The sequence below is a fragment of the Musca domestica genome, unplaced genomic scaffold, assembly GCF_030504385.1.
Source record: "Musca domestica strain aabys unplaced genomic scaffold, Musca_domestica.polishedcontigs.V.1.1 114, whole genome shotgun sequence".
In the NCBI taxonomy this organism is placed as follows: Eukaryota; Metazoa; Arthropoda; class Insecta; order Diptera; family Muscidae; genus Musca; species Musca domestica.
Genome location: NW_026712144.1, coordinates 1,603,646 through 1,629,040, shown reverse-complemented (window position 1 = coordinate 1,629,040; position 25,395 = coordinate 1,603,646). Strand labels below are relative to the sequence as shown.

At 36.6% G+C, this 25,395-nt stretch overlaps 2 protein-coding genes across 2 annotated transcripts; both read right to left on the bottom strand.

Moving 5' to 3' along the window:
* Nucleotides 1-6,252: 6,252 nt before the first annotated feature.
* Nucleotides 6,253-10,671, bottom strand: LOC131807170 (uncharacterized). The gene is made up of 2 exons (XM_059132193.1): nucleotides 10,642-10,671; nucleotides 6,253-7,398 (listed from the first exon to the last, which is right to left on the bottom strand). Exons 1-2 carry the CDS (start codon nucleotides 10,669-10,671, stop codon nucleotides 6,253-6,255), a joined length of 1,176 nt encoding a protein of 391 aa, XP_058988176.1.
* Nucleotides 10,672-13,007: 2,336 nt separating this feature from the next.
* LOC131807169 (mucin-19-like) lies at nucleotides 13,008-20,507 on the bottom strand. The gene is made up of 3 exons (XM_059132192.1): nucleotides 20,502-20,507; nucleotides 19,659-20,423; nucleotides 13,008-13,833 (listed from the first exon to the last, which is right to left on the bottom strand). Exons 1-3 carry the CDS (start codon nucleotides 20,505-20,507, stop codon nucleotides 13,063-13,065), a joined length of 1,542 nt encoding a protein of 513 aa, XP_058988175.1. The 3' UTR covers nucleotides 13,008-13,062.
* Between the last annotated feature and the right edge of the window lie 4,888 nt (nucleotides 20,508-25,395).

The following is a 25,395-nucleotide window of genomic DNA, read 5'->3' as shown; positions in this document are numbered from 1 at the left end:
ACACGAAGGGTTTGTCCTTCGGATTTATTTATTTCATAACAAATATCAAGCGTGCAGTAAACTGCAATCTTTTGAAGTTGAGTGGCATTTCTATTGCAATTAGTGAATTCGAGATAGCAACACACTTCGCCGTAATAAGCGTATTTCAAATTAATTGTTGTGTTGTATTTTAGTGTTAGCCTAAGGCGTTGTGGGTCAATGGTTCTTATTAAAATCATATCCCAATCTGATCCGATTTAAATATAATTTAAAAAAAAATACTTTTACACCAAATTCCGACACACCTTTCATATTTCATTGAAATTGGTGCGTCAAATATGTGAAATCGGCCGAGAATATATATATGGGAGCTATATCCAAATCTTAACTAATTTCCAATTAATTTGTCACATTTATTATTTTAACCAAATTCCGCCACACATTCTGAATTTCATTTGTATCGGTCATATATATCATGTTTGGTGCATAATATGTATGAAATCGGCCGAAATATATATGTTAGCTATACCCAAACCTCAACTGATTTCAATATAATTTGGCAATTTTTGCTGGTGCTAGATTTTGTATCTCTCGCTTTGGGTGCATCAAATATGTGAAATCGGCTGAGTAGATATATGGGAGCTATAATCAAATCTGAACCGATTTTAATATAATTTGACTATTTTATTTTCTAATCAAAATCCCATTACATATTCCAATTTCTTTGGAATCGAACATACATATCGTGTAAGGTGCATCAAATACATGAAATCGGTCGAAAATATATATGGGAGCTATATCCAAATCTGAACCGATTTCAATTTAATTTGACAAATTCATTTTGGCTCCCAATTCCGTTACTTATTTTAAATTTCATTACAATTGGAAATACATATCGTGTTTGGTCCACCAAATACATGAAATCGGCCGAAAATTTATATGGGAGCTATATCCAAATCTGAGACGATTTCAATATAATTTGGGAAATCAATTTTTTAGATAAAATCTATCACACGTTTCAAATTTCATTGAAATTGGGGATACATAGCGTGTTTAGTGCATCAAATGCTTGAAATCGGCCGAAAATATATATGGGAGCTATATCCAAATCTTAACCGATTTCAATATAATTTGACAAATTTATTTTCAGATCAAATCCCGTCACACATTCCAAATTTCATTGGAATCAAACATTCATATTGTGTTTGAGGCATCAAATGAACGAAATCGGTCGAAAATATATATGGGAGCTATATCCGAATCTGATCCGATTACAATATAATTTTTCAAACTTATTTTTGTTCCAAATTCCGTTACGTATTCCAAACTTGGAGACTGTATCTTCAACCAATCAATAGATATGTGCATATAAAATCTAAATTTTTGGGAGGTTCCTCCGATTCTGATGCTATATCTCCAGTTCCAAGTGGGAATTCAAAAATGTATATAGCCTATGTTACTTTCAGGCGATGTTGCAGTATATATGGAAATTTTCAGGAAAATCTATTCACTGGTTTTCGAGTCCATAAATTACAAACAAACAAACAAACATACAAACATTTTCCTCTTTTATAGATATAGATATATCCCATTATCGCCTAAGAATTTTACATTGATATAAAATTTACTTACTTATACATCATTTCAACAAATTAAAAGCGGAATGTAGGGTATAACCAATCACCAATATATACCCTAATTCCACACCCATATTTTGTTAATAACAAAAAAAAAATCCCAAAAAAATATGTCAGCAAACATGATTGCATCATAACAAGTCACTTTGAAAATGACGCGTTTCAAAACTTATTTTCAAATAAGCTTATATTTGCATAATTTGTGGGTAAAAGTCAAATAAATGAAAAACAGGAATTACGCTTCTAGCGGGATTCTCGCGAAACCAGATTCCTATAAAATATAGTTTTTCTATTCTTGATAGTTTTTGAAAATAGTTGATGACAAACGGCGGCAATCGGTATATAAGTCGTTTCTCTTGAGTGAGACAAATTTTATTGCAAAGCATAATTTTAAGTATTTGAGTGCATGCTCAACCGACGGGCGTTTAATCTCTAGTATGGTTTGTAAAATTTATTAAATAATTTAAAAAAAGGGAAATTTTATTTTTTAAATCAGTTATTATTTCTATTTTGGTTGTTACAGAGAATTGTGACCACTTTCCTGGCATTGTGTGCAGTTGTGGAAAATACACCCAATGATGTCACATCGACGCCAATAGGAAATAGTTCGCTGGACAATTTTGTAAAATATCTGGATGTTGGTTTAACCTATGCACCATATGATGTACCAAAATACCCATCGCCTACGCAATCTCCCACAACTGCGAACTATGACAACCCATTTGTTTTAAAGTACGTGCCAGCTGTTAGTCCCAACAACCAACAACCTCCAGCTGGCCACATAGTAACCATAAGATATGGCATTCCAAGTAGTCATCTTATCTACCATCATCCTTTGATTTCTCCAACTGGAAATACTGGTCTGAATGGTCTTCCACAGGTCACAACACAATATGCACCATCAATGCCCTACTCGAATGTTGTACCCATTAATGCAGTTGGTATTCCTATCGGTGCCCCCACAGTTACAAATTATGCAACAGTCCATCGCCCTGCTGCAGTTATAGCACACCCATATCCTCCAACAAATTTTGTTGCACCTCTACCATCACCTATTCAATTCATATCGCATGCTGTGCCACAAAATATACAAGTTCCTAAAAATCCAGATTATTATTCTGCAGCTATTGCCCCTCAACAAATGCCGTCATCACAATACTATATTAACGGAAATCCCGGTCAACAAATACCCTATAACCCTTTACAACAAGTTCCTATAGTTCATCATCCTGCAAGATTTGAATACCCAGGAGTACCAATTCAATATGTACAGCCACCGGCAACCACATTATTTCCACCCTCTCCCATTTATCAACAGCATTCCCAACTACCACAGTTAATTACTTATCTTGGAGTACCGAGTGCAGAACATAATAATGTTGTTCAACCTGCATTTGTAGGCAACGCACCAAGACCCTTAACCCATTTTACGAATCCCCAATTTCCTACACAAAAATAAATTATCTATCAATCTTTCGATCTAGCGAATTTGTTGTTTAGGGAATAGCGGTAGATCTAAAAGTGTTATACACATATATAATTGCTAAAAATGTGGAAAAATGTAAATTGTGATACGTAATAAAATTCGAGGTGATAAATAATATTAAATTATCTTCTATGAAGAATAACATAACATTATTATACAAAAAAATTAAATCAAATATAACACTGTGCGACAAAATTCATTTTTTTCAATAATTATGGAGAAAATCCAGCAGATTATGAAAGTAGAGCTAAACAAGTTAAAAAGCAGTAAATTCGGCCGAGCTGAACTTTGAATACCCTCGACCATTTTTTTTTAAATACCGAATATAGCTGTTATATTGGGGTCTATACGACGTGCACCTACATAGGCATTGTTTGTCATAAGCCATTACCATATTCAAATTCGAAACTTGAAATAAATGGTAAATAATGTAGCTAAAGTCATCAAAATATGGTATATAGAAAGGTACCGTTATATCGGAGCTGTGCGAAGACCTGGACCATAGACGATTTTCTTTCACAGGTTATAGCATCCATTACGAACGTCAAATACGACATCTCAAAAAATTTCGGTGGGTATTATACCTAAAGTCGTCAAAATACACAATATTGGGAGGTACTCATATATGGAGCCTATACGAAGACCTGGACCTGCATAGACAATTTTCTGTCACATAGTGTAGTTCCCATTACGAACTCTAAATACGTAATTTGAAACAATTCCGGTGAACAATGACGCTAAAATCATCAAAATACCGAATTTTGGGATGTACCGTTATATGGGGGCTATACGAAGATGTAGGCCTGCACAGATAATTTTCTGTCATAAGCTGTAGTATCCATTACGAATCTCATATACCAAATTTGAAACAATTCCGGTAAATAATGTCGCTAAAATCATCAAAATACTGAATTTTGGGATGTACCGTTATATGGGGGCTATACGAAGACGTGGACCTGCACAGACAATTTTCTGTCATAGGCTGTAGTATCCATTACGAATCTCAAATACCAAATTTGAAACAATTCCGGTGAATAATGTCGCTAAAATCATCAAAATACCGAATATCGGGAGGTACCGTCATATGGGGGCTATATGAAAACGTGGACCTACATTTACGAACTTAACCAGCCCACTGGAAAAATAACACGTGTTCAAAATTCTATCTCAATTCGTTTGAAAGATAGCGTGATTACAACAGATAGACAGACGGACCGACAGACAGACAGACGGACACGGCTAAATCGACTTAGAATTTTACGCTGATCTAGAATATATATACTTTGTTGGGTCTGACATGAGTATTTCGAGGAGTTACAAACGGAATGACCAAGTTAATATACCCTCCATAGTATAGTGGTGGGTATAAAAATATAAGTCGGTTTTGGCGACAGATCTATACCTTCAGCTAATGATCGATTATTTAAATATATTTTGGCCCAATATTGTCCATTACGTATCGAACCTCGCTTTCTCTGAGTGTTTTGTTTTTTTTTTTCCAAAATCGTGAACCCTATGTGGGGGGGCTATCAGAAATATTGGAAATATTGCGATGTACCAAGTCTGAATGAAATCGGATGTTAAATTCGCATTTTATGAACTTCATGGATATTCAAAATTATGAGTCTTGGTGGGTGGTGGAGTTACCAGAAGGAGTGAACCGATACATCCCATCTTTACAGATCTTGTGTAAGTAGAAATAACGAAATGTGTGAAATATGAAGAAAACCGGATGCTTATTACGGATTTTATAATCGTTTTGGTTATACAAAACTTGGACCCTTTGTGGGGGAGGTAACAGAAGGAATGGTCCGATTTCTACCATGTTCATAACAGATCTTAATGGATGTACAAAATTTGGACATTTTGTGGGGAAGGTACCAGAAGTAGTGGACCGACCTTATTGAACTTGGGTCAATACAAATATTAGGATGTGTGAAATTTGAAGACAATCGGACTCTTACATCACATTTTATAAGAGTTTTTATTATTCAAAATTTTAACCCTTTGTAGGGGAGGTATTTGATAGAGTGGCCCGAAATTGTCCATTTTCGCACCTGACCTAGCTTTGACGCAAATATTAGGATTTGCAAAGTTGAAGCAAAATCGGATTATTGTTTCTCTTTCTATGCAGATTTTTTTTTTTAAATTCGACCTTTTGATCGAGTTACCAGAAGGAGTAGATCGATATTGCCCATCTCCGAACTCGATCTAAGTTTGTCAAAAATAATACGATGTATCAAGTTTGGACCAAGTCGGAAACTCTCTTCGACAGTTATCGTGCGCACCAGCCAGACAGACAGAAGGACGGACGGCGGACGGACATCGCTAGATCGACTCCAAATGTCCTGAAACGGATTTGGTCCAAAGAGACCCAGGGTCTAAAACCGTTATTTCGACTGGGCACGTTTTGACCATATCAAATGATATATACCCTCTCTAGCCGTATGGCTGAGGGTATAAAACGCAGCGAGTTCCGCCGGGCCGAACACCTGAACCAGCATAGACAATATTCCGTCACAGGCTGTAGCACCCGTTAAGGAGTGCAAATACGAAATTTGAAACAATTAAGATGAATAATGTCTATAATATCATCAAATAACCTACTTCATTTCGTTCGCTTGACTGATTTCCACAGACGGACGGTCATTGCCATAGAATTTTATGCTGATCAAGAATATATATACTTTGCGGGATCTAAAATGTATACTTAGAGGTATTACCCTCCATACTTTGGTGGAGAACGTTGAAATTTGATAGAGATCCTTGAATTACGTCCAGAATCATTGTTACAGAGAATGGGTCATATCGATCCACTTTTGGAATAGGCTTCTTGTGAGGATAATTTCGATTTCCAGATTTTTTGAGGTTTGGCCCTTGACCTGAATTTTAAAACTTCCTCCGTAACAATGGATGTGTAATTTATTTTGGGGTATATACTAAAAGTTTTAATTCGCAGATTTTGAAATTCAAATGCCAGTTCAACCAGATTGGCCGTAACTCGGCATTTGGAACAATTGATTATTCAAACAATTCTTTTTTAGATATATTTTTATAAATATATTTTTTATTTCATTTTATTCTCTTTTCAAAGAGAATTCATAACAAAGCTCTAAGAAACTATTCATAACTTCGCAATATTTTCTAAGCTTAAATACGATGACGACGGAGAACACGGCTGCGATGGGTCTTATAACGGTATCCCTCGGCATCGGAGAAACTGTGTGCTGGAGCAGCAACTTCAACGGTATCAAAAGAGGCAGCTGGAGCCAGGTATGAAGTAGCTGGAGCAGCAGCTGCAACTTCATAGGTGGTGCTGGCAGCTACTGGTGGCAAATATTCAGTGGAAACATCACGACGGTGACGACGGGCAGTTTTGACAACACGTCGTTTTTGGGTCTTATAACGATAGCCTTCGGCATCGGAGAAGCTGTGGGCTGGAGCAGCAACTTCGACGGTATCGAAAGAGGCAGCTGGGGCCAGGTAGGATGTTACTGGAGCGGCAGCAGCAGCAACTGGAGCGGCTGCAACTTCATAGGTGGTACTGGCAGCTACAGGTGGCAAGTATTCGGTAGACACGTCACGACGATGGCGACGAGCAGTTTTGACGACACGACGCTTTTGAGTCTTGTAACGATAGCCTTCGGCATCGGAGAAGCTATGGGCTGGAGCAGCAACTTCAACGGTATCGAAGGAGGCAGCTGGAGACAGGTAGGAAGTATCTGGAGAGGCGGCAGCAACAACTGGAGCAGCAGCAGCAACTTCGTAGGTGGTGCTGGCAGCAACAGGTGGCAAGTATTCAGTGGCTACATCACGACGATGACGACGGGCAGTTTTGACAACACGACGCTTTTGGGTCTTATAACGGTATCCCTCAGCATCGGAGAAGCTATGGGCTGGAGCAGCAACTTCAACGGTATCAAATGAGGCAGCTGGGGCCAAATAGGATGTGACTGGAGCGGCGGCTGCAACTTCATAGGTGGTACTGGCAGCTACAGGTGGCAAGTATTCGGTAGACACGTCACGACGATGGCGACGAGCAGTTTTGACAATACGACGTTTTTGGGTCTTATAACGATAACCCTCAGCATTGGAATAACTATGAGCTGGAGCAGCAATCTCAACGGTATCAAAAGAGGCAGCTGGGGCCAAGTAAGATGTAACTGGAGCGGCGGCAGCAGCAACTGGGGCATTGGCAGCAACTTCATAGGTGGTGCTGGCAGCTACAGGTGGCAAGTATTCACTGCTGAGTTGGGCAGAGGCAGCAGCCACCAAGGCGAGAACAATAAATAATTTCTGAAATAAATAATGTCATTTATTTTTATTTTAAAATTCAAAACTCAACTCAATTACTAAGTTCCGCAATTCTAACTCACCATTATTGGTACAGTTATTTGCTCCAAATTGAAGAGTACAAATGCTTATGATGCTACTCTGTTGACATCTGCACTATTTTATAGCAAATATTTTAGTTTTTTCATTTTCTGAGGTGAGTGATGAATTCTTATTGCTTCGTCACAATCTGCATAAATCAGTTAATATCCGCCGATATTATCAGTTCTTTTGTTTTAGAGAACAATAATTCCTTTAAATTGCTAATTGTCAACACTAAACTATTTTCCTTTCACTAAAGCCCAAATCCACATCCAAGTATGTGTGCAGTGGCAACAACAACTGCCCCTTGACAACAATCTGCGAAAATGGATGAGCAACCTGTTCTATTTACTTTCGATTTTTATAACACATATTTTTATTATTTAAAAAAAAAAAAAAAAAAAAAAAAAAAAAAAAAAACATAAAAAAGATTAACCAAAATGTCACAAAAATATTTGATTGGTTTCGGCCAGCAGATATGGAAATAGAAGAGCATGAGTTAGTCAGAATTATTATCTTCCGAAAACGAATGTATTGAGTTATGGTTATGGTTAGAATAGAAGCCTTTTGCTTTTGGAGATGATCAGAGGCATGGGGTTAGGGCATAGGGCTGCGCAGAAGGCTTATTGGATGGTCATTGGGTAAAACAGGGTGAGATAAAAACAAGTAAAAAACATTAAGTTCGGCCGGGCCAAACTTTTAATACCCTCCACCTTAGGGTAAAAGAAACATTAGAAGAAATGTGGCAAAAAAACCATTAAAATGCCGAATATCGGGAGGTACCGTTATATGGGGGCTACACCAAAACGTGGACCTATAATTACAATGTTTCGCTACACAAACTAGGACCCATTATGACCCACAAATACCAATTTTTAGACAAATCAGTGAAAAAATGTGGCAAAAACCATCTAAATACCGAATATCGGGATGTACCGTTATATGGGGGCTATACCAAATCATGGAACCATACATGCAATGTTTCGCTACACAAACTAGGACCAATTATGACCAACAAATACCAATTTTCAGACAAATCCGTGAAAAAAGGTTGCAAAAATCATCAAATTACCGAATATTGGGAGATACCGTTATATGGGGGCTATACCAAATCATGGACCCATACATGCAAGGTTTCGCCACCGGAGCTGGAACCCATTGTGGCCAACAAATACCAATTTTCAGACAAATCCGTAAAAAAGGGTCGCAAAAATCATTAAATTACCGAATATCGGGAGGTACCGTTATATGGGGGCTATACCAAATCATGGACCCATACATGCAATGTTTCTCCACCGAAGCTGGAAACCATTATGACCCTCAAATACCAATTTTTACACAAATCGGTAAAAAAATGTGGCAAAAAAAAAACTAAAATACCGAATATAGGGAGGTACCTTTATGTGAGGGCTACACCACAACGTGGACCTATACATGCAATGTTTTGCCACACGCTCAGGGACCCGTTATAACCTACAAATACCAATTTCCAGACAAGTCCGTGAAAAAATGTGGCATAAATCATCAAAATGCCGAATATCGGGAGGTGCCGTTATATGGGGCCTATACCAGAACGTGGACCGATATATCTCATTTTCAATACCAACCATCCTAGACACAATGCAAATAGCTCTGCTAAATTTTGGCGCTCTACGTCAAATAATGTGGGCTGTATCGTGATTTCAACAGACAGACGGACAGACAGACAGATGGACATCGTTAAATCGACTTAGAATTTTATGCTGATTATGAATATATATACTTTATGGGGTCTAACACGAATATATGACAAAGTTAATATACCCTCCTTTCCAAGGTGGAGGGTATAAAAATGGAACAAAGTCAAATTTTATTGGATGAGAGCAAAAAATGCGCAAATAGCATCAAATTTTAGAATAAGTTATGATTTGTTCGATTTGGTTATCTTTGGCACGAATTATGGCCTTCAAACGGCCAATGAAACCGTCACACGCTGCTCGAATGATGCTCTGCGGTATTTTAGCCCATTCCCGGCGAAGCGCTTGCTTGAGGTGATCGACTCGTTGGTATTTTTAGTGCCAACCTTGCTTTCCAAAATACTCCAGACACAATAGTCCAACGGATTGGTATCCGGAGATTTTGGTGGCCATTGTGCGCTGGAAATGAAGCGAGGAACCTGATTTTGTAACCATTCTTGGGTGGCGCGTGCTGAGTGCGAGAGTGCTGAGTCCTGTTGGAATGTCCAAGGTATGCGGCCAAAATGTTTGCGTGCCGAATGCTTTAATACACCCTCCAGAATATTTTCGCGATAATATTCGGCATTTATTATAATGCCACGGTCGATTAATACGAGCGGAGAGCGACCTTCGGCTGTTATGGCGGCTCACACCATCACTATGGCCGGCGCTTGAGTTCTGGTGGCCAACCGAAGGTGCACATTTCCAGCTGACCTCTTTGGCAAGTAAACACGATCATTTTGTTTGTTTACAAACTGCTGGACACCGAATGTTTTCTCATCGGATAAAAACAAATTCTGCAGTTCACCACATTCGACCACTCTTTTGAGTCTATTTTCTTTCTGTCGCGGTGTAAGTTCTTGCACTTTCTGGAATTTCAATGGCTTTACCCGAGCTCATTTTTCAATATTTTCCGAATGGAATATTGCGATATATTCAAGTTACGAGCCAATATTACTTAGATGAACAAAGTTTAAAAAAATTCGCTGACCAGTTTCGAATGTTATAACAGACTAGCTGAACCCGGTGCGCTTCGCTACCCCTTTTGATTTTATATGCATTCAAAATTTTATTTACGAATATATGTTGGTTAAAAAAAAAACAAATTTAAAAATTAAAAAAAAAAAATTTTCACTACATTAATGCGTAAATAACCAAAACTATTAGAAAAGCAGTAACATGACATACATACACGAAGGGTTTGTCTTTCGGATTTATTTATTTCATAGCAAATACCAAGCGTGCAGTAAACTGCATTCTTTTGAAGTTGAGTGGCATTTCTATTGCAATTAGTGAATTCGAGATAGCAATATACTTCACCGTAATAAGCGTATTTCAAATCAATTGTTGTGTTGTTTTTTAGTGTTAGCCTAAGCCGGTGTGGGTCAATGGTTCTTTTTAAAATCATATCCCAATCTGATCCGATTTAAATATAATTTAAAAAAAATACTTTTGCACTAAACTCAGCCACACCTTTCATATTTCATTGAAATTGGTGCGTCAAATATGTGAAATCGGCCGATAATATATATATGGGAGCTATATCCAAATCTTAACTAATTTCCAATTAATTTGTCACATTTATTATTGTAACCAAATTCCGCCACACATTCTGAATTTCATTGGTATCGGTCATATATATCATGTTTGGTGCATAACATATATGAAATCGGCCCGAAATATATATGTTAGCTATATCCAAACCTCAACTGATTTCAATATAATTTGGCAATTTTTTCTGGTGCCAGATTTTGTCTCTCTCGCTTTGGGTGCATCAAATATGTGAAATCGGCAGAGTATATATGGGAGCTATAATCAAATCTGAGCGTATTTGAATATAATTTGTCAAATTTATTTTTGTACCAAATGCCGAATTTCATTGGAATCGGAAATACGTATCGTGTTTTGTGCATCAAATATGTGAAATCGGCGGAAAATATATATGGGAGCTATATCCAAATCTGAACCGATTTTAATATAATTTGGCTAATTTATTTTCTAATCAAAATCCCGTTACATATTCCAAATTTCTTTGGAATCGAACATACATATCGTGTATGGTGCATCAAATACATGAAATCGGTCGAAAATATATATGGGAGCTATATCCAAATCTGAACCGATTTCAATTTAATTTGACAAATTCATTTTGGCTCCCAATTCCGTTACTTATTTTAAATTTCATTACAATTGGAAATACATATCGTGTTTGGTCCACCAAATACATGAAATCGGCCGAAAATTTATATGGGAGCTATATCCAAATCTGAACCGATTTCAGAATAATTTGGAAATCAATTTTTAGATAAAATCTATCACACGTTTCAAATTTCATTGAAATTGGGGATATATAGCGTGTTTGGCGCATCAAATGCTTGAAATCGGCCGAAAATATATATGGGAGCTATATCCAAATCTGAACCGATTTCAATATAATTTGACAAATTTATTTTCAGATCAAATCCCGTCACACATTCCAAATTTCATTGGAATCAAACATTCATATTGTGTTTGAGGCATCAAATGAACGAAATCGGTCGAAAATATATATGGGAGCTATATCCGAATCTGATCCGATTACAATATAATTTTTCAAACTTATTTTTGTTCCAAATTCAGTTACGTATTCCAAATTTGGAGACTGTATCTTCAACCAATCAATAGATATGTGCATATAAAATCAAAATTTTTGGGAGGTACCTCCGATTCTGATGATATATCTCCAGTTCCAAGTGGAAATTCAAAAATGTATATAGCCTATGTTACTTTCAGGCGATGTTGCAGTATATATGGAAATTTTCAGGAAAATCTATTCAGCGGTTTTCGAGTCTATAAATTACAAACAAACAAACAAACAAACAAACAAACATACAAACATTTTCCTCTTTTATAGATATAGATGTAATTATCCAATTTTTGACCCTTTCTGCAGAAGATACCAGAAGGAGTGAACCGGTATATTTCATCTTTACAGTGTTAGTGGAAATTTAAGAATGGGTGGAGCTTAGAAAGAATTGGATGCCTTTTTCGCATTTTATGAGAGTTTGGGTCGTTCCATATTTTGACCTGTTGTGGGGAAGGTATCAAAAGCAGTGATCCTACATATTTCTCCTTTACACAAGATCTTGATTTTTGTATAAACATTACAATGCGGGAAATTTTAAGAGAATTTTATGGTTATTCAAAATGTTGACCCTTTGTGGGCTAGGTACCAGAAGGAGTGGGCTGATATCTACAATTTTCACAGCTGATCTTATTTTTGATAGAAATATTTAGATGTGAGGAGTTTAAAAGGAATCGAATGCTCATTTCACGTTTTAAGAGATGCATAGCTATTCAACATTTAGACCCGTTGTGGGGAGGTACCAGAAGAAGTAGACCGATCCACTCACAGTAGATCTTGTGTTAATATAAATATTGCGATATGCGAAATTTGAAATTTGAAGACAATCGGTCTCTTATTTGACATTTTATTAGGGTTATAATTATTCCAAATGTTGATTCTTTACGGTAGAGGTGCATTTTCACACCTGACATAGCACTGAAAAAAATATTGAGATTTGCGTTTGCACAAAATCGAATGATCCTTTCTATTAGGTAAATTATTTTCATAGAAAATTTTGACCTTTTGTTGAGGAAGGTACCATGTACCTTACCTACTAGGATTTTGAAAACGTTTAACAGAATAGTTTCAAAAGAGCTCCACTAAGTTATACAAAAAAAATAAAAAACTAAAAGTTCGCTATCACATATCATACTGTCTCAACCCCCTTACCGCCAATTAAAAAAATTTCGCTTTTTTATTAATCAATAATCTTTAATTTGTTTGAGTATCGTTTAGGTATGCATCGAATATCGGAACTTCTTCTGCTTAGTTACGGTGGCGGCGAGAAGTCTTAACAACGCGACGACGTTGAGTCTTGTAACGATAGCCTTCGGCAGCCGAATAAGAATGAGCTGGAGCAGTTCCGGCAACTTCATACGATTCATAGGCTGGAGCAGAGTAAGTAGCAGCTGGAGCGGAATAAGAAACGGTAGCTGGAGCAGAGTAAGAAACGGCAGCTGGGGCAGAGTAGGACACAGCAGCTGGAGCAGAGTAAGAAACGGCTGGTGCAGAGTAAGATACAGCTGCTGGAGCAGCATACGTAGCAGCTGGTGCAGAGTATGAAGCTACTGGTGGCAAATATTCAGTGCTGACATCGCGACGATGACGACGGCGGCTGCGCTTGTTAGTCTTGTAACGATAGCCCTCGCTGGCCGAGAAAGTGGCAGTGGGAGCGGAAGCTTGATAAGTTTCATAGGTGGCAGCTGGGGCACTGTAAGATACAGCAGCGGGGGCGGAGTAGGATACGGCAGCTGGGGCAGAGTAGGATACAGCAGGAGCCGATTCAGCAACATGATAGGTGGCAGCTGGAGCAGAGTATGAAACTGCTGGAGCCGAGTAGGTGTGAGTGACAGCAGGAGCAGAGTATGACACAGCAGGAGCTGAAGCAGCAACATGATAGGTGGCAGCTGGTGCACTATAGCTTACAGCAGGTGCCGAATGAGCACCTTGATGAGGTGGCAAATATTCAGTGTTGAGCAAATGGCTGACATCGGCGCTGGCAACTGCCACCAATGCAAACAAGGCAATGAAGAGTTTCTGTAATGCACAAACCACCATATTTAAATATTTTTATTATATTTGATATATATTCTCATTTCGTTGATAAATACTAACCATCATAAGCGTGCTGATCTCCTACTGGCAGAAGAGTTCAAGTGATATGCGATCTAACAAAACAAGATGTTTTTATACCACAAATCAGATCAGTTATTTTTTTAGAAATATTTCAATAACAATTAAAATATTCTTTATATTGGCTAGTTAGAGTATTAAAGATATGCTACTATGAGCAAATTCTGGCTTGACTGGTAAATATGAGTTCGGGATTTACCCACCACTATGGCATAAAACAGATTATGTTTCGTTGATCGTTCGGTTTGTAACAATGCAAATATTGTTTCGAAGACCAAAAATCATATTACATCTGTTATGATTTATTTAAATAAACCAAAACTCCAATTAAGGTCTGGTATGACAAAAGTACAAACTTCAAAAGAAAGTAAAGATTTTTAAGAAATTTCACATTATAAATAAGATTACATAAGAATACTTATATAACATTGGACTAACAACTTTTAGTCATGAAATCCGATCTTTATAGGAATGAAGTCCCATCAAAAAAAAAAATCTTAAAAGTCCCATAATATTTTGGAATGAAGTCCTTGAAAAAATCAACGATTTTTGAAAAATATCTAATAATATATTAGAGGAAATATATTATTAGGCTTTTTTTTCGAAATTCGTTGATTTTTTTCAAGGACTTCGTTCCAAAACATTATTGGACTTTCAAGATTTTTTTTAATGAGACTTCATACACCGAATGATGGAATTTCATGACTGAAAGTAGTGAGTCAAATGTTATATAAGTATTCGAATTCCTCGAAATCGGTATACAGGGTGAGATTAAAAAATCGCAACAAAGTCAAACGCCATAATTTATTTTTAGAATTTTTTGAATGAATGCAAAAAATATCGAAAATATCATCAAATTTTGGAATAAGTTTACATTTGTTCGAGTTGATCACCTTTGTCACTAATTATGGCCTTCAAACGGCCTATGAAACCGTCACACGATGGCCGAATGTTGCTCTGCGGTATTTTGTCCCATTCCCGGCGAAGCGCTTGCTTGAGGTGATCCTTGGTATTTTTTAGCGCCAACCTTGCAATTATGCGCTGGAAATGAAGCGAGGAATCTCATTTTGCAACCATTCTTGGGGCTATACCAAATCATGGAACCATACATGCAATGTTTCGCTACACAAACTAGGACCAATTATGACCAACAAATACCAATTTTCAGACAAATCCGTGAAAAAAGGTTGCAAAAATCATCAAATTACCGAATATTGGGAGATACCGTTATATGGGGGCTATACCAAATCATGGACCCATACATGCAAGGTTTCGCCACCGGAGCTGGAACCCATTGTGGCCAACAATACCAATTTTCAGACAAATCCGTAAAAAAGGGTCGCAAAAATCATTAAATTACCGAATATCGGGAGGTACCGTTATATGGGGGCTATACCAAATCATGGACCCATACATGCAATGTTTCTCCACCGAAGCTGGAAACCATTATGACCCTCAAATACCAATTTTTACACAAATCGGTAAAAAAATGTGGCAAAAAAAAAACTAAAATACCGAATATAGGGAGGTACCTTTATGTGAGGGCTACACCACAACGTGGACCTATACATGCAATGTTTTGCCACACGCTCAGGGACCCGTTATAACCTACAAATACCAATTTCCAGACAAGTCCGTGAAAAAATGTGGCATAAATCATCAAAATGCCGAATATCGGGAGGTGCCGTTATATGGGGCCTATACCAGAACGTGGACCGATATATCTCATTTTCAATACCAACCATCCTAGACACAATGCAAATAGCTCTGCTAAATTTTGGCGCTCTACGTCAAATAATGTGGGCTGTATCGTGATTTCAACAGACAGACGGACAGACAGACAGATGGACATCGTTAAATCGACTTAGAATTTTATGCTGATTATGAATATATATACTTTATGGGGTCTAACACGAATATATGACAAAGTTAATATACCCTCCTTTCCAAGGTGGAGGGTATAAAAATGGAACAAAGTCAAATTTTATTGGATGAGAGCAAAAAATGCGCAAATAGCATCAAATTTTAGAATAAGTTATGATTTGTTCGATTTGGTTATCTTTGGCACGAATTATGGCCTTCAAACGGCCAATGAAACCGTCACACGCTGCTCGAATGATGCTCTGCGGTATTTTAGCCCATTCCCGGCGAAGCGCTTGCTTGAGGTGATCGACTCGTTGGTATTTTTAGTGCCAACCTTGCTTTCCAAAATACTCCAGACACAATAGTCCAACGGATTGGTATCCGGAGATTTTGGTGGCCATTGTGCGCTGGAAATGAAGCGAGGAACCTGATTTTGTAACCATTCTTGGGTGGCGCGTGCTGAGTGCGAGAGTGCTGAGTCCTGTTGGAATGTCCAAGGTATGCGGCCAAAATGTTTGCGTGCCGAATGCTTTAATACACCCTCCAGAATATTTTCGCGATAATATTCGGCATTTATTATAATGCCACGGTCGATTAATACGAGCGGAGAGCGACCTTCGGCTGTTATGGCGGCTCACACCATCACTATGGCCGGCGCTTGAGTTCTGGTGGCCAACCGAAGGTGCACATTTCCAGCTGACCTCTTTGGCAAGTAAACACGATCATTTTGTTTGTTTACAAACTGCTGGACACCGAATGTTTTCTCATCGGATAAAAACAAATTCTGCAGTTCACCACATTCGACCACTCTTTTGAGTCTATTTTCTTTCTGTCGCGGTGTAAGTTCTTGCACTTTCTGGAATTTCAATGGCTTTACCCGAGCTCATTTTTCAATATTTTCCGAATGGAATATTGCGATATATTCAAGTTACGAGCCAATATTACTTAGATGAACAAAGTTTAAAAAAATTCGCTGACCAGTTTCGAATGTTATAACAGACTAGCTGAACCCGGTGCGCTTCGCTACCCCTTTTGATTTTATATGCATTCAAAATTTTATTTACGAATATATGTTGGTTAAAAAAAAAACAAATTTAAAAATTAAAAAAAAAAAATTTTCACTACATTAATGCGTAAATAACCAAAACTATTAGAAAAGCAGTAACATGACATACATACACGAAGGGTTTGTCTTTCGGATTTATTTATTTCATAGCAAATACCAAGCGTGCAGTAAACTGCATTCTTTTGAAGTTGAGTGGCATTTCTATTGCAATTAGTGAATTCGAGATAGCAATATACTTCACCGTAATAAGCGTATTTCAAATCAATTGTTGTGTTGTTTTTTAGTGTTAGCCTAAGCCGGTGTGGGTCAATGGTTCTTTTTAAAATCATATCCCAATCTGATCCGATTTAAATATAATTTAAAAAAAATACTTTTGCACTAAACTCAGCCACACCTTTCATATTTCATTGAAATTGGTGCGTCAAATATGTGAAATCGGCCGATAATATATATATGGGAGCTATATCCAAATCTTAACTAATTTCCAATTAATTTGTCACATTTATTATTGTAACCAAATTCCGCCACACATTCTGAATTTCATTGGTATCGGTCATATATATCATGTTTGGTGCATAACATATATGAAATCGGCCGAAATATATATGTTAGCTATATCCAAACCTCAACTGATTTCAATATAATTTGGCAATTTTTTCTGGTGCCAGATTTTGTCTCTCTCGCTTTGGGTGCATCAAATATGTGAAATCGGCAGAGTATATATATGGGAGCTATAATCAAATCTGAGCGTATTTGAATATAATTTGTCAAATTTATTTTTGTACCAAATGCCGAATTTCATTGGAATCGGAAATACGTATCGTGTTTTGTGCATCAAATATGTGAAATCGGCGGAAAATATATATGGGAGCTATATCCAAATCTGAACCGATTTTAATATAATTTGGCTAATTTATTTTCTAATCAAAATCCCGTTACATATTCCAAATTTCTTTGGAATCGAACATACATATCGTGTATGGTGCATCAAATACATGAAATCGGTCGAAAATATATATGGGAGCTATATCCAAATCTGAACCGATTTCAATTTAATTTGACAAATTCATTTTGGCTCCCAATTCCGTTACTTATTTTAAATTTCATTACAATTGGAAATACATATCGTGTTTGGTCCACCAAATACATGAAATCGGCCGAAAATTTATATGGGAGCTATATCCAAATCTGAACCGATTTCAGAATAATTTTGGAAATCAATTTTTTAGATAAAATCTATCACACGTTTCAAATTTCATTGAAATTGGGGATATATAGCGTGTTTGGCGCATCAAATGCTTGAAATCGGCCGAAAATATATATGGGAGCTATATCCAAATCTGAACCGATTTCAATATAATTTGACAAATTTATTTTCAGATCAAATCCCGTCACACATTCCAAATTTCATTGGAATCAACATTCATATTGTGTTTGAGGCATCAAATGAACGAAATCGGTCGAAAATATATATGGGAGCTATATCCGAATCTGATCCGATTACAATATAATTTTTCAAACTTATTTTTGTTCCAAATTCCGTTACGTATTCCAAATTTGGAGACTGTATCTTCAACCAATCAATAGATATGTGCATATAAAATCTAAATTTTTGGGAGGTACCTCCGATTCTGATGATATATCTCCAGTTCCAAGTGGAAATTCAAAAATGTATATAGCCTATGTTACTTTCAGGCGATGTTGCAGTATATATGGAAATTTTCAGGAAAATCTATTCAGCGGTTTTCGAGTCTATAAATTACAAACAAACAAACAAACAAACAAACAAACATACAAACATTTTCCTCTTTTATAGATATAGATGTAATTATCCAATTTTTGACCCTTTCTGCAGAAGATACCAGAAGGAGTGAACCGGTATATTTCATCTTTACAGTGTTAGTGGAAATTTAAGAATGGGTGGAGCTTAGAAAGAATTGGATGCCTTTTTCGCATTTTATGAGAGTTTGGGTCGTTCCATATTTTGACCTGTTGTGGGGAAGGTATCAAAAGCAGTGATCCTACATATTTCTCCTTTACACAAGATCTTGATTTTTGTATAAACATTACAATGCGGGAAATTTTAAGAGAATTTTATGGTTATTCAAAATGTTGACCCTTTGTGGGCTAGGTACCAGAAGGAGTGGGCTGATATCTACAATTTTCACAGCTGATCTTATTTTTGATAGAAATATTTAGATGTGAGGAGTTTAAAAGGAATCGAATGCTCATTTCACGTTTTAAGAGATGCATAGCTATTCAACATTTAGACCCGTTGTGGGGAGGTACCAGAAGAAGTAGACCGATCCACTCACAGTAGATCTTGTGTTAATATAAATATTGCGATATGCGAAATTTGAAATTTGAAGACAATCGGTCTCTTATTTGACATTTTATTAGGGTTATAATTATTCCAAATGTTGATTCTTTACGGTAGAGGTGCATTTTCACACCTGACATAGCACTGAAAAAAATATTGAGATTTGCGTTTGCACAAAATCGAATGATCCTTTCTATTAGGTAAATTATTTTCATAGAAAATTTTGACCTTTTGTTGAGGAAGGTACCATGTACCTTACCTACTAGGATTTTGAAAACGTTTAACAGAATAGTTTCAAAAGAGCTCCACTAAGTTATACAAAAAAAATAAAAAACTAAAAGTTCGCTATCACATATCATACTGTCTCAACCCCCTTACCGCCAATTAAAAAAATTTCGCTTTTTTATTAATCAAATAATCTTTAATTGTTTGAGTATCGTTTAGGTATGCATCGAATATCGGAACTTCTTCTGCTTAGTTACGGTGGCGGCGAGAAGTCTTAACAACGCGACGACGTTGAGTCTTGTAACGATAGCCTTCGGCAGCCGAATAAGAATGAGCTGGAGCAGTTCCGGCAACTTCATACGATTCATAGGCTGGAGCAGAGTAAGTAGCAGCTGGAGCGGAATAAGAAACGGTAGCTGGAGCAGAGTAAGAAACGGCAGCTGGGGCAGAGTAGGACACAGCAGCTGGAGCAGAGTAAGAATCGGCTGGTGCAGAGTAAGATACAGCTGCTGGAGCAGCATACGTAGCAGCTGGTGCAGAGTATGAAGCTACTGGTGGCAAATATTCAGTGCTGACATCGCGACGATGACGACGGCGGCTGCGCTTGTTAGTCTTGTAACGATAGCCCTCGCTGGCCGAGAAAGTGGCAGTGGGAGCGGAAGCTTGATAAGTTTCATAGGTGGCAGCTGGGGCACTGTAAGATACAGCAGCGGGGGCGGAGTAGGATACGGCAGCTGGGGCAGAGTAGGATACAGCAGGAGCCGATTCAGCAACATGATAGGTGGCAGCTGGAGCAGAGTATGAAACTGCTGGAGCCGAGTAGGTGTGAGTGACAGCAGGAGCAGAGTATGACACAGCAGGAGCTGAAGCAGCAACATGATAGGTGGCAGCTGGTGCACTATAGCTTACAGCAGGTGCCGAATGAGCACCTTGATGAGGTGGCAAATATTCAGTGTTGAGCAAATGGCTGACATCGGCGCTGGCAACTGCCACCAATGCAAACAAGGCAATGAAGAGTTTCTGTAATGCACAAACCACCATATTTAAATATTTTTATTATATTTGATATATATTCTCATTTCGTTGATAAATACTAACCATCATAAGCGTGCTGATCTCCTACTGGCAGAAGAGTTCAAGTGATATGCGATCTAACAAAACAAGATGTTTTTATACCACAAATCAGATCAGTTATTTTTTTAGAAATATTTCAATAACAATTAAAATATTCTTTATATTGGCTAGTTAGAGTATTAAAGATATGCTACTATGAGCATATTCTGGCTTGACTGGTAAATATGAGTTCGGGATTTACCCACCACTATGGCATAAAACAGATTATGTTTCGTTGATCGTTCGGTTTGTAACAATGCAAAATATTGTTTCGAAGACCAAAAATCATATTACATCTGTTATGATTTATTTAAATAAACCAAAACTCCAATTAAGGTCTGGTATGACAAAAAGTACAAACTTCAAAAGAAAGTAAAGATTTTTAAGAAATTTCACATTATAAATAAGATTACATAAGAATACTTATATAACATTGGACTAACAACTTTTAGTCATGAAATCCGATCTTTATAGGAATGAAGTCCCATCAAAAAAAAAAAATCTTAAAAGTCCCATAATATTTTGGAATGAAGTCCTTGAAAAAATCAACGATTTTTGAAAAAATATCTAATAATATATTAGAGGAAATATATTATTAGGCTTTTTTTTCGAAATTCGTTGATTTTTTTCAAGGACTTCGTTCCAAAACATTATTGGACTTTCAAGATTTTTTTTAATGAGACTTCATACACCGAATGATGGAATTTCATGACTGAAAGTAGTGAGTCAAATGTTATATAAGTATTCGAATTCCTCGAAATCGGTATACAGGGTGAGATTAAAAAATCGCAACAAAGTCAAACGCCATAATTTATTTTTAGAATTTTTGAATGAATGCAAAAAATATCGAAAATATCATCAAATTTTGGAATAAGTTTACATTTGTTCGAGTTGATCACCTTTGTCACTAATTATGGCCTTCAAACGGCCTATGAAACCGTCACACGATGGCCGAATGTTGCTCTGCGGTATTTTGTCCCATTCCCGGCGAAGCGCTTGCTTGAGGTGATCCTTGGTATTTTTTAGCGCCAACCTTGCTTTCCAAAATACTCCAGACACAATAGTCCAACGGGATTGGTAAACGGAGATTTTGGTGGTAATTATGCGCTGGAAATGAAGCGAGGAATCTCATTTTGCAACCATTCTTGGGGGGCGCGTGCTGAGTGCGATGGTGCTGAATCCTGTGGAATGTCCAAGGTCTGCGGCCAAAATGTTTAATAAAACCTCCAGAATATTTTTGCGATAATATTGGGCATTTATTCAGATGCCACGATCGATTAATAAGAGTGGAGAGCGACCATCGGCTGTTATGGCGGCCCACACCATCACCATGGCCGACGCTTGAGTTTTGGTGGCCAACCGTGCACATTTTCAGCTGACCTCTTTGGCAAATAAATACGGTCATTTTGTTTGTTTACCAACTGCTGGACATTGAATGTTTTCTCATCGAAGACGGAAAAAACAAATTCGGCAGTTCACCACTTTCGGGCAAGGGAAGCAACTCTGTAGCTCTTTTGAGTCTATATTCTTTATGTTGCGGTGTAAGTTCTTGCACTTTTTGGAATTTCAATATCTTTAACCCGAGTTCATTTTTCAATATTTTCCGAATGGAATATTACGATATGTTCAGCTTACGACCCATTTTCGTCCATTGCGACGCGGGTTTCGATCAAGTCACTTCCATATTTTTCGAACGATTTCTGCTGATGTTGCTGTTTTCTTCCGCTCACTTCACGGTAACGTCCAGTATCACGGTAACGAGCGATGGTACGAGACACAAAAGATTTATTCACATTTAAATGCTGGAGTGCTCTAACGATAGCCACTTGTGGTTTTCCAGCCAAATATAAAGAAATCATCACAAATAACTTCTTTCTGGAAAATTCTCGCCAAAATGCTTTTGTACGATTGTAAACAATATAATGAGCTGTCGCTGGAATAATTTTAACAGCTGTCGGATGAGTGGATTGGAAATAACAGTTGTCTCAAGTTGGTTGCAGTATGTTCATCTCACCCTCTATATATCCAATTTTATGGGAAATGATAAATTTCATATTTATATCATATTTCCGGTATATTTATATCATACTAAGGTACCGGAAGGAGTAGTTAGATATCTATCATCTTCACAACAGATCTTGTGTTAGTAGAAATAATGGGATGTGTGAAAATTCGATGCTTATTCAGGATTTTATGATCGTTTTGGTTATTCAAAATGTTGGTAGGTAAGAAAAACGCGATGAGAGTATTTCGACGAAAATGAAACACTTATTTCACTTTTTATATACTCTTTAGGATGTGGGTCAACATTGGGATGTTTGAGGAACGTCATATCACATTGTATTATTTAAAATATTGATGCTAGATGTGCTTCTTCATACTTGACTTAATTCTGCTTTAAGTTGTTTCAAGTTGGACCATATAGGCTACACTATTCGCTCCAATTAAATAAATAAAAAAAAAACAACTAAGCAAATGCTATAGAGGTGCATTTTTCAGATAAATATAATTCAACGGTCGTCCAAAATGCTACACTTCTGCGCTGTCCTAAGCCCTAACCGTATGCAAAATTCCGTGTCGATTGGTTTTCAACTGTGTCCTGTAGAGCCACTGCAAGACCAGGAAAGTTTTAATTTTTGCCAATTTGAATCCCTAAATATACATCCTGAAAAATGGGTTTAATTATGACCCTAACTCTATCCTCATGCGAAATTTCTTGAGAATCGGACGATAATTGCGACTTGAATGTAATACTCCCAAAATACAGTGTTGTAATATTACCAAACGTAAAATTCGATATTGGAAGTATAATATGAAAATACCTCATGCGATAAATAATATGACAAAAAATAAAAAAATTAAACATAAATATTCACTTATTTGTAGGCATGCGGTTATCTTAGACTTTATCCTTTTCTGGGAAGAAGCCATTCCAAATTTATGAGAATTTTCAAAATCCGTCCAGCCGTTCTTGTATAAGCGGTCTAACTAACATCCCCTTCATTGATATATGAGATTGTATACATTTTGCTGTATATGCGTTATGTTGGATTTGATTTTCGTGCATTTCACCAGGATTAAAAATATTCGCGTTTTAATGGAGATTTTCGTATTTTCATATACAAGTTATGGTATTATTACCCACTAAATATTGTCCGATGACCAAACAGAATGGTCGGCTTCCGACCAACCCTAAACACTAGCCCCATATTAAATTCCGTTTATCTATAAATGTGACCTGTAGAGCAACAGCAAAATCAAGTGTTGTTACATAATTTTTGGCCCAATCAAACTTATAATACCCCAACACATAGTGTTGTAGGGTAAAAAAATTGGATAGGTACCACAAGGAGTGTACTATTTTAATTACTATTTAGATTGAAAATGTATCTATAAACATCTAGAGAAAGAAAGTTGTATCCATGTTCAGTGCCGAAATTTCAATACCTTTAAAAGCTTTGGATTTAATTGTATCCATGAATTTATTTCCTCTCGGTAGACATGGCTAAATTGACATAATATTGAATGATGATCATAAATATAAACTTTGGGGGTAAATTTTTTTCATTTAAATAAAATAAATATTTCAAATTAATATATAAAAAAATTAGCACTTCAAAATTATTATTATACCCTACAACACTATGTGTTGGGGGTATTATAAGTTTGATTAATATAGATTTTGTAGTATTTTATGACATTTTTTTTATTTTTTTCATATTTTTTATCGCATGCGAATTTTTCAATTTGACTTTTAATATTTTGTAATATTTTTTCAGCTTACAACACAGGTTGGGGATATTATATAAATATTGCAAATATCGTCCGATCCTCACGAAAATTTTCACAAGGGTAGGGTTGGGCTCAGAAGGGCTATTGTTTTCAAAGATGTCCGCAATATAATGCAATATGAAATGGACCAACAACTAAAAATAAATATTGAGCAAATGTCCCTAGTCAAAATCCCAATTTCAAAAGCGAAATCTTCCAATATGGATTTGGACATAAGGGAGCTTCTAACATATTGTAGTGTTGTAGGGTATAACATAGTCGGCCCCGCACGACTATAGCCTTTGCTTACTTGTTTTTTTTTTTTTTTTTCATTAACGAAGTGTGTTTACAATTCGCTCAGTCCGAACTCTTTTTTTACCCCTTTGTTTAATGTTTGCACATGCAGCCAAAAAAAAAAATCGTTTCGACAATGATTTATAATCGATAAATAATGCAAATCTTTGATCTTCTTGAGACATATTGTCTGTTGCTGTATAATTATGATCACCCCATCATTTCGGGACAAGTTTACTTTCTAGCGATTGCTCAGAATTCTAATTTCATTTGACAGCATTCCATAAACAATCAAAATGTTAAACAATCAAATTGGCTAGTGTTTGGCATTCGAGTATTTAACTTTCGATTTTATGGCATCTCAATTGTTAAGAAATCGAAAATAAATTGAATAATTATTTTTTTTTTTCTCTCCGACTATTGTTTTATTTTAAATAGCATAACAAATAATCTTGTTTGATTTGCATAAAATAAATAAGTGATATTATGAGTAGGAATTTTAGCGAAAGGGGTAGCATACTTTTAGGAATATATTGCATTTGAGAATGTGTCAAAGCAATTTAATCAGCTCCCCAAAGTATGTTAACTGAAAATAAATTTCAAATTAAGTTCAGTTAGTTAAATTTTTAAAACATGTTCTCCATAGTGATACCCAGTCTTTAATAAATCTACACGAAACATTTATAATTTAGAATCAAACAGGAACTAATGTATAATGGAACCAACTCTGAGAGTGGGGAGGATAAAATGAAAACACATATCTCGACGTTATAGCTATATTTGATCCACTTTTCCCAAAAATCCATTTTTTTTA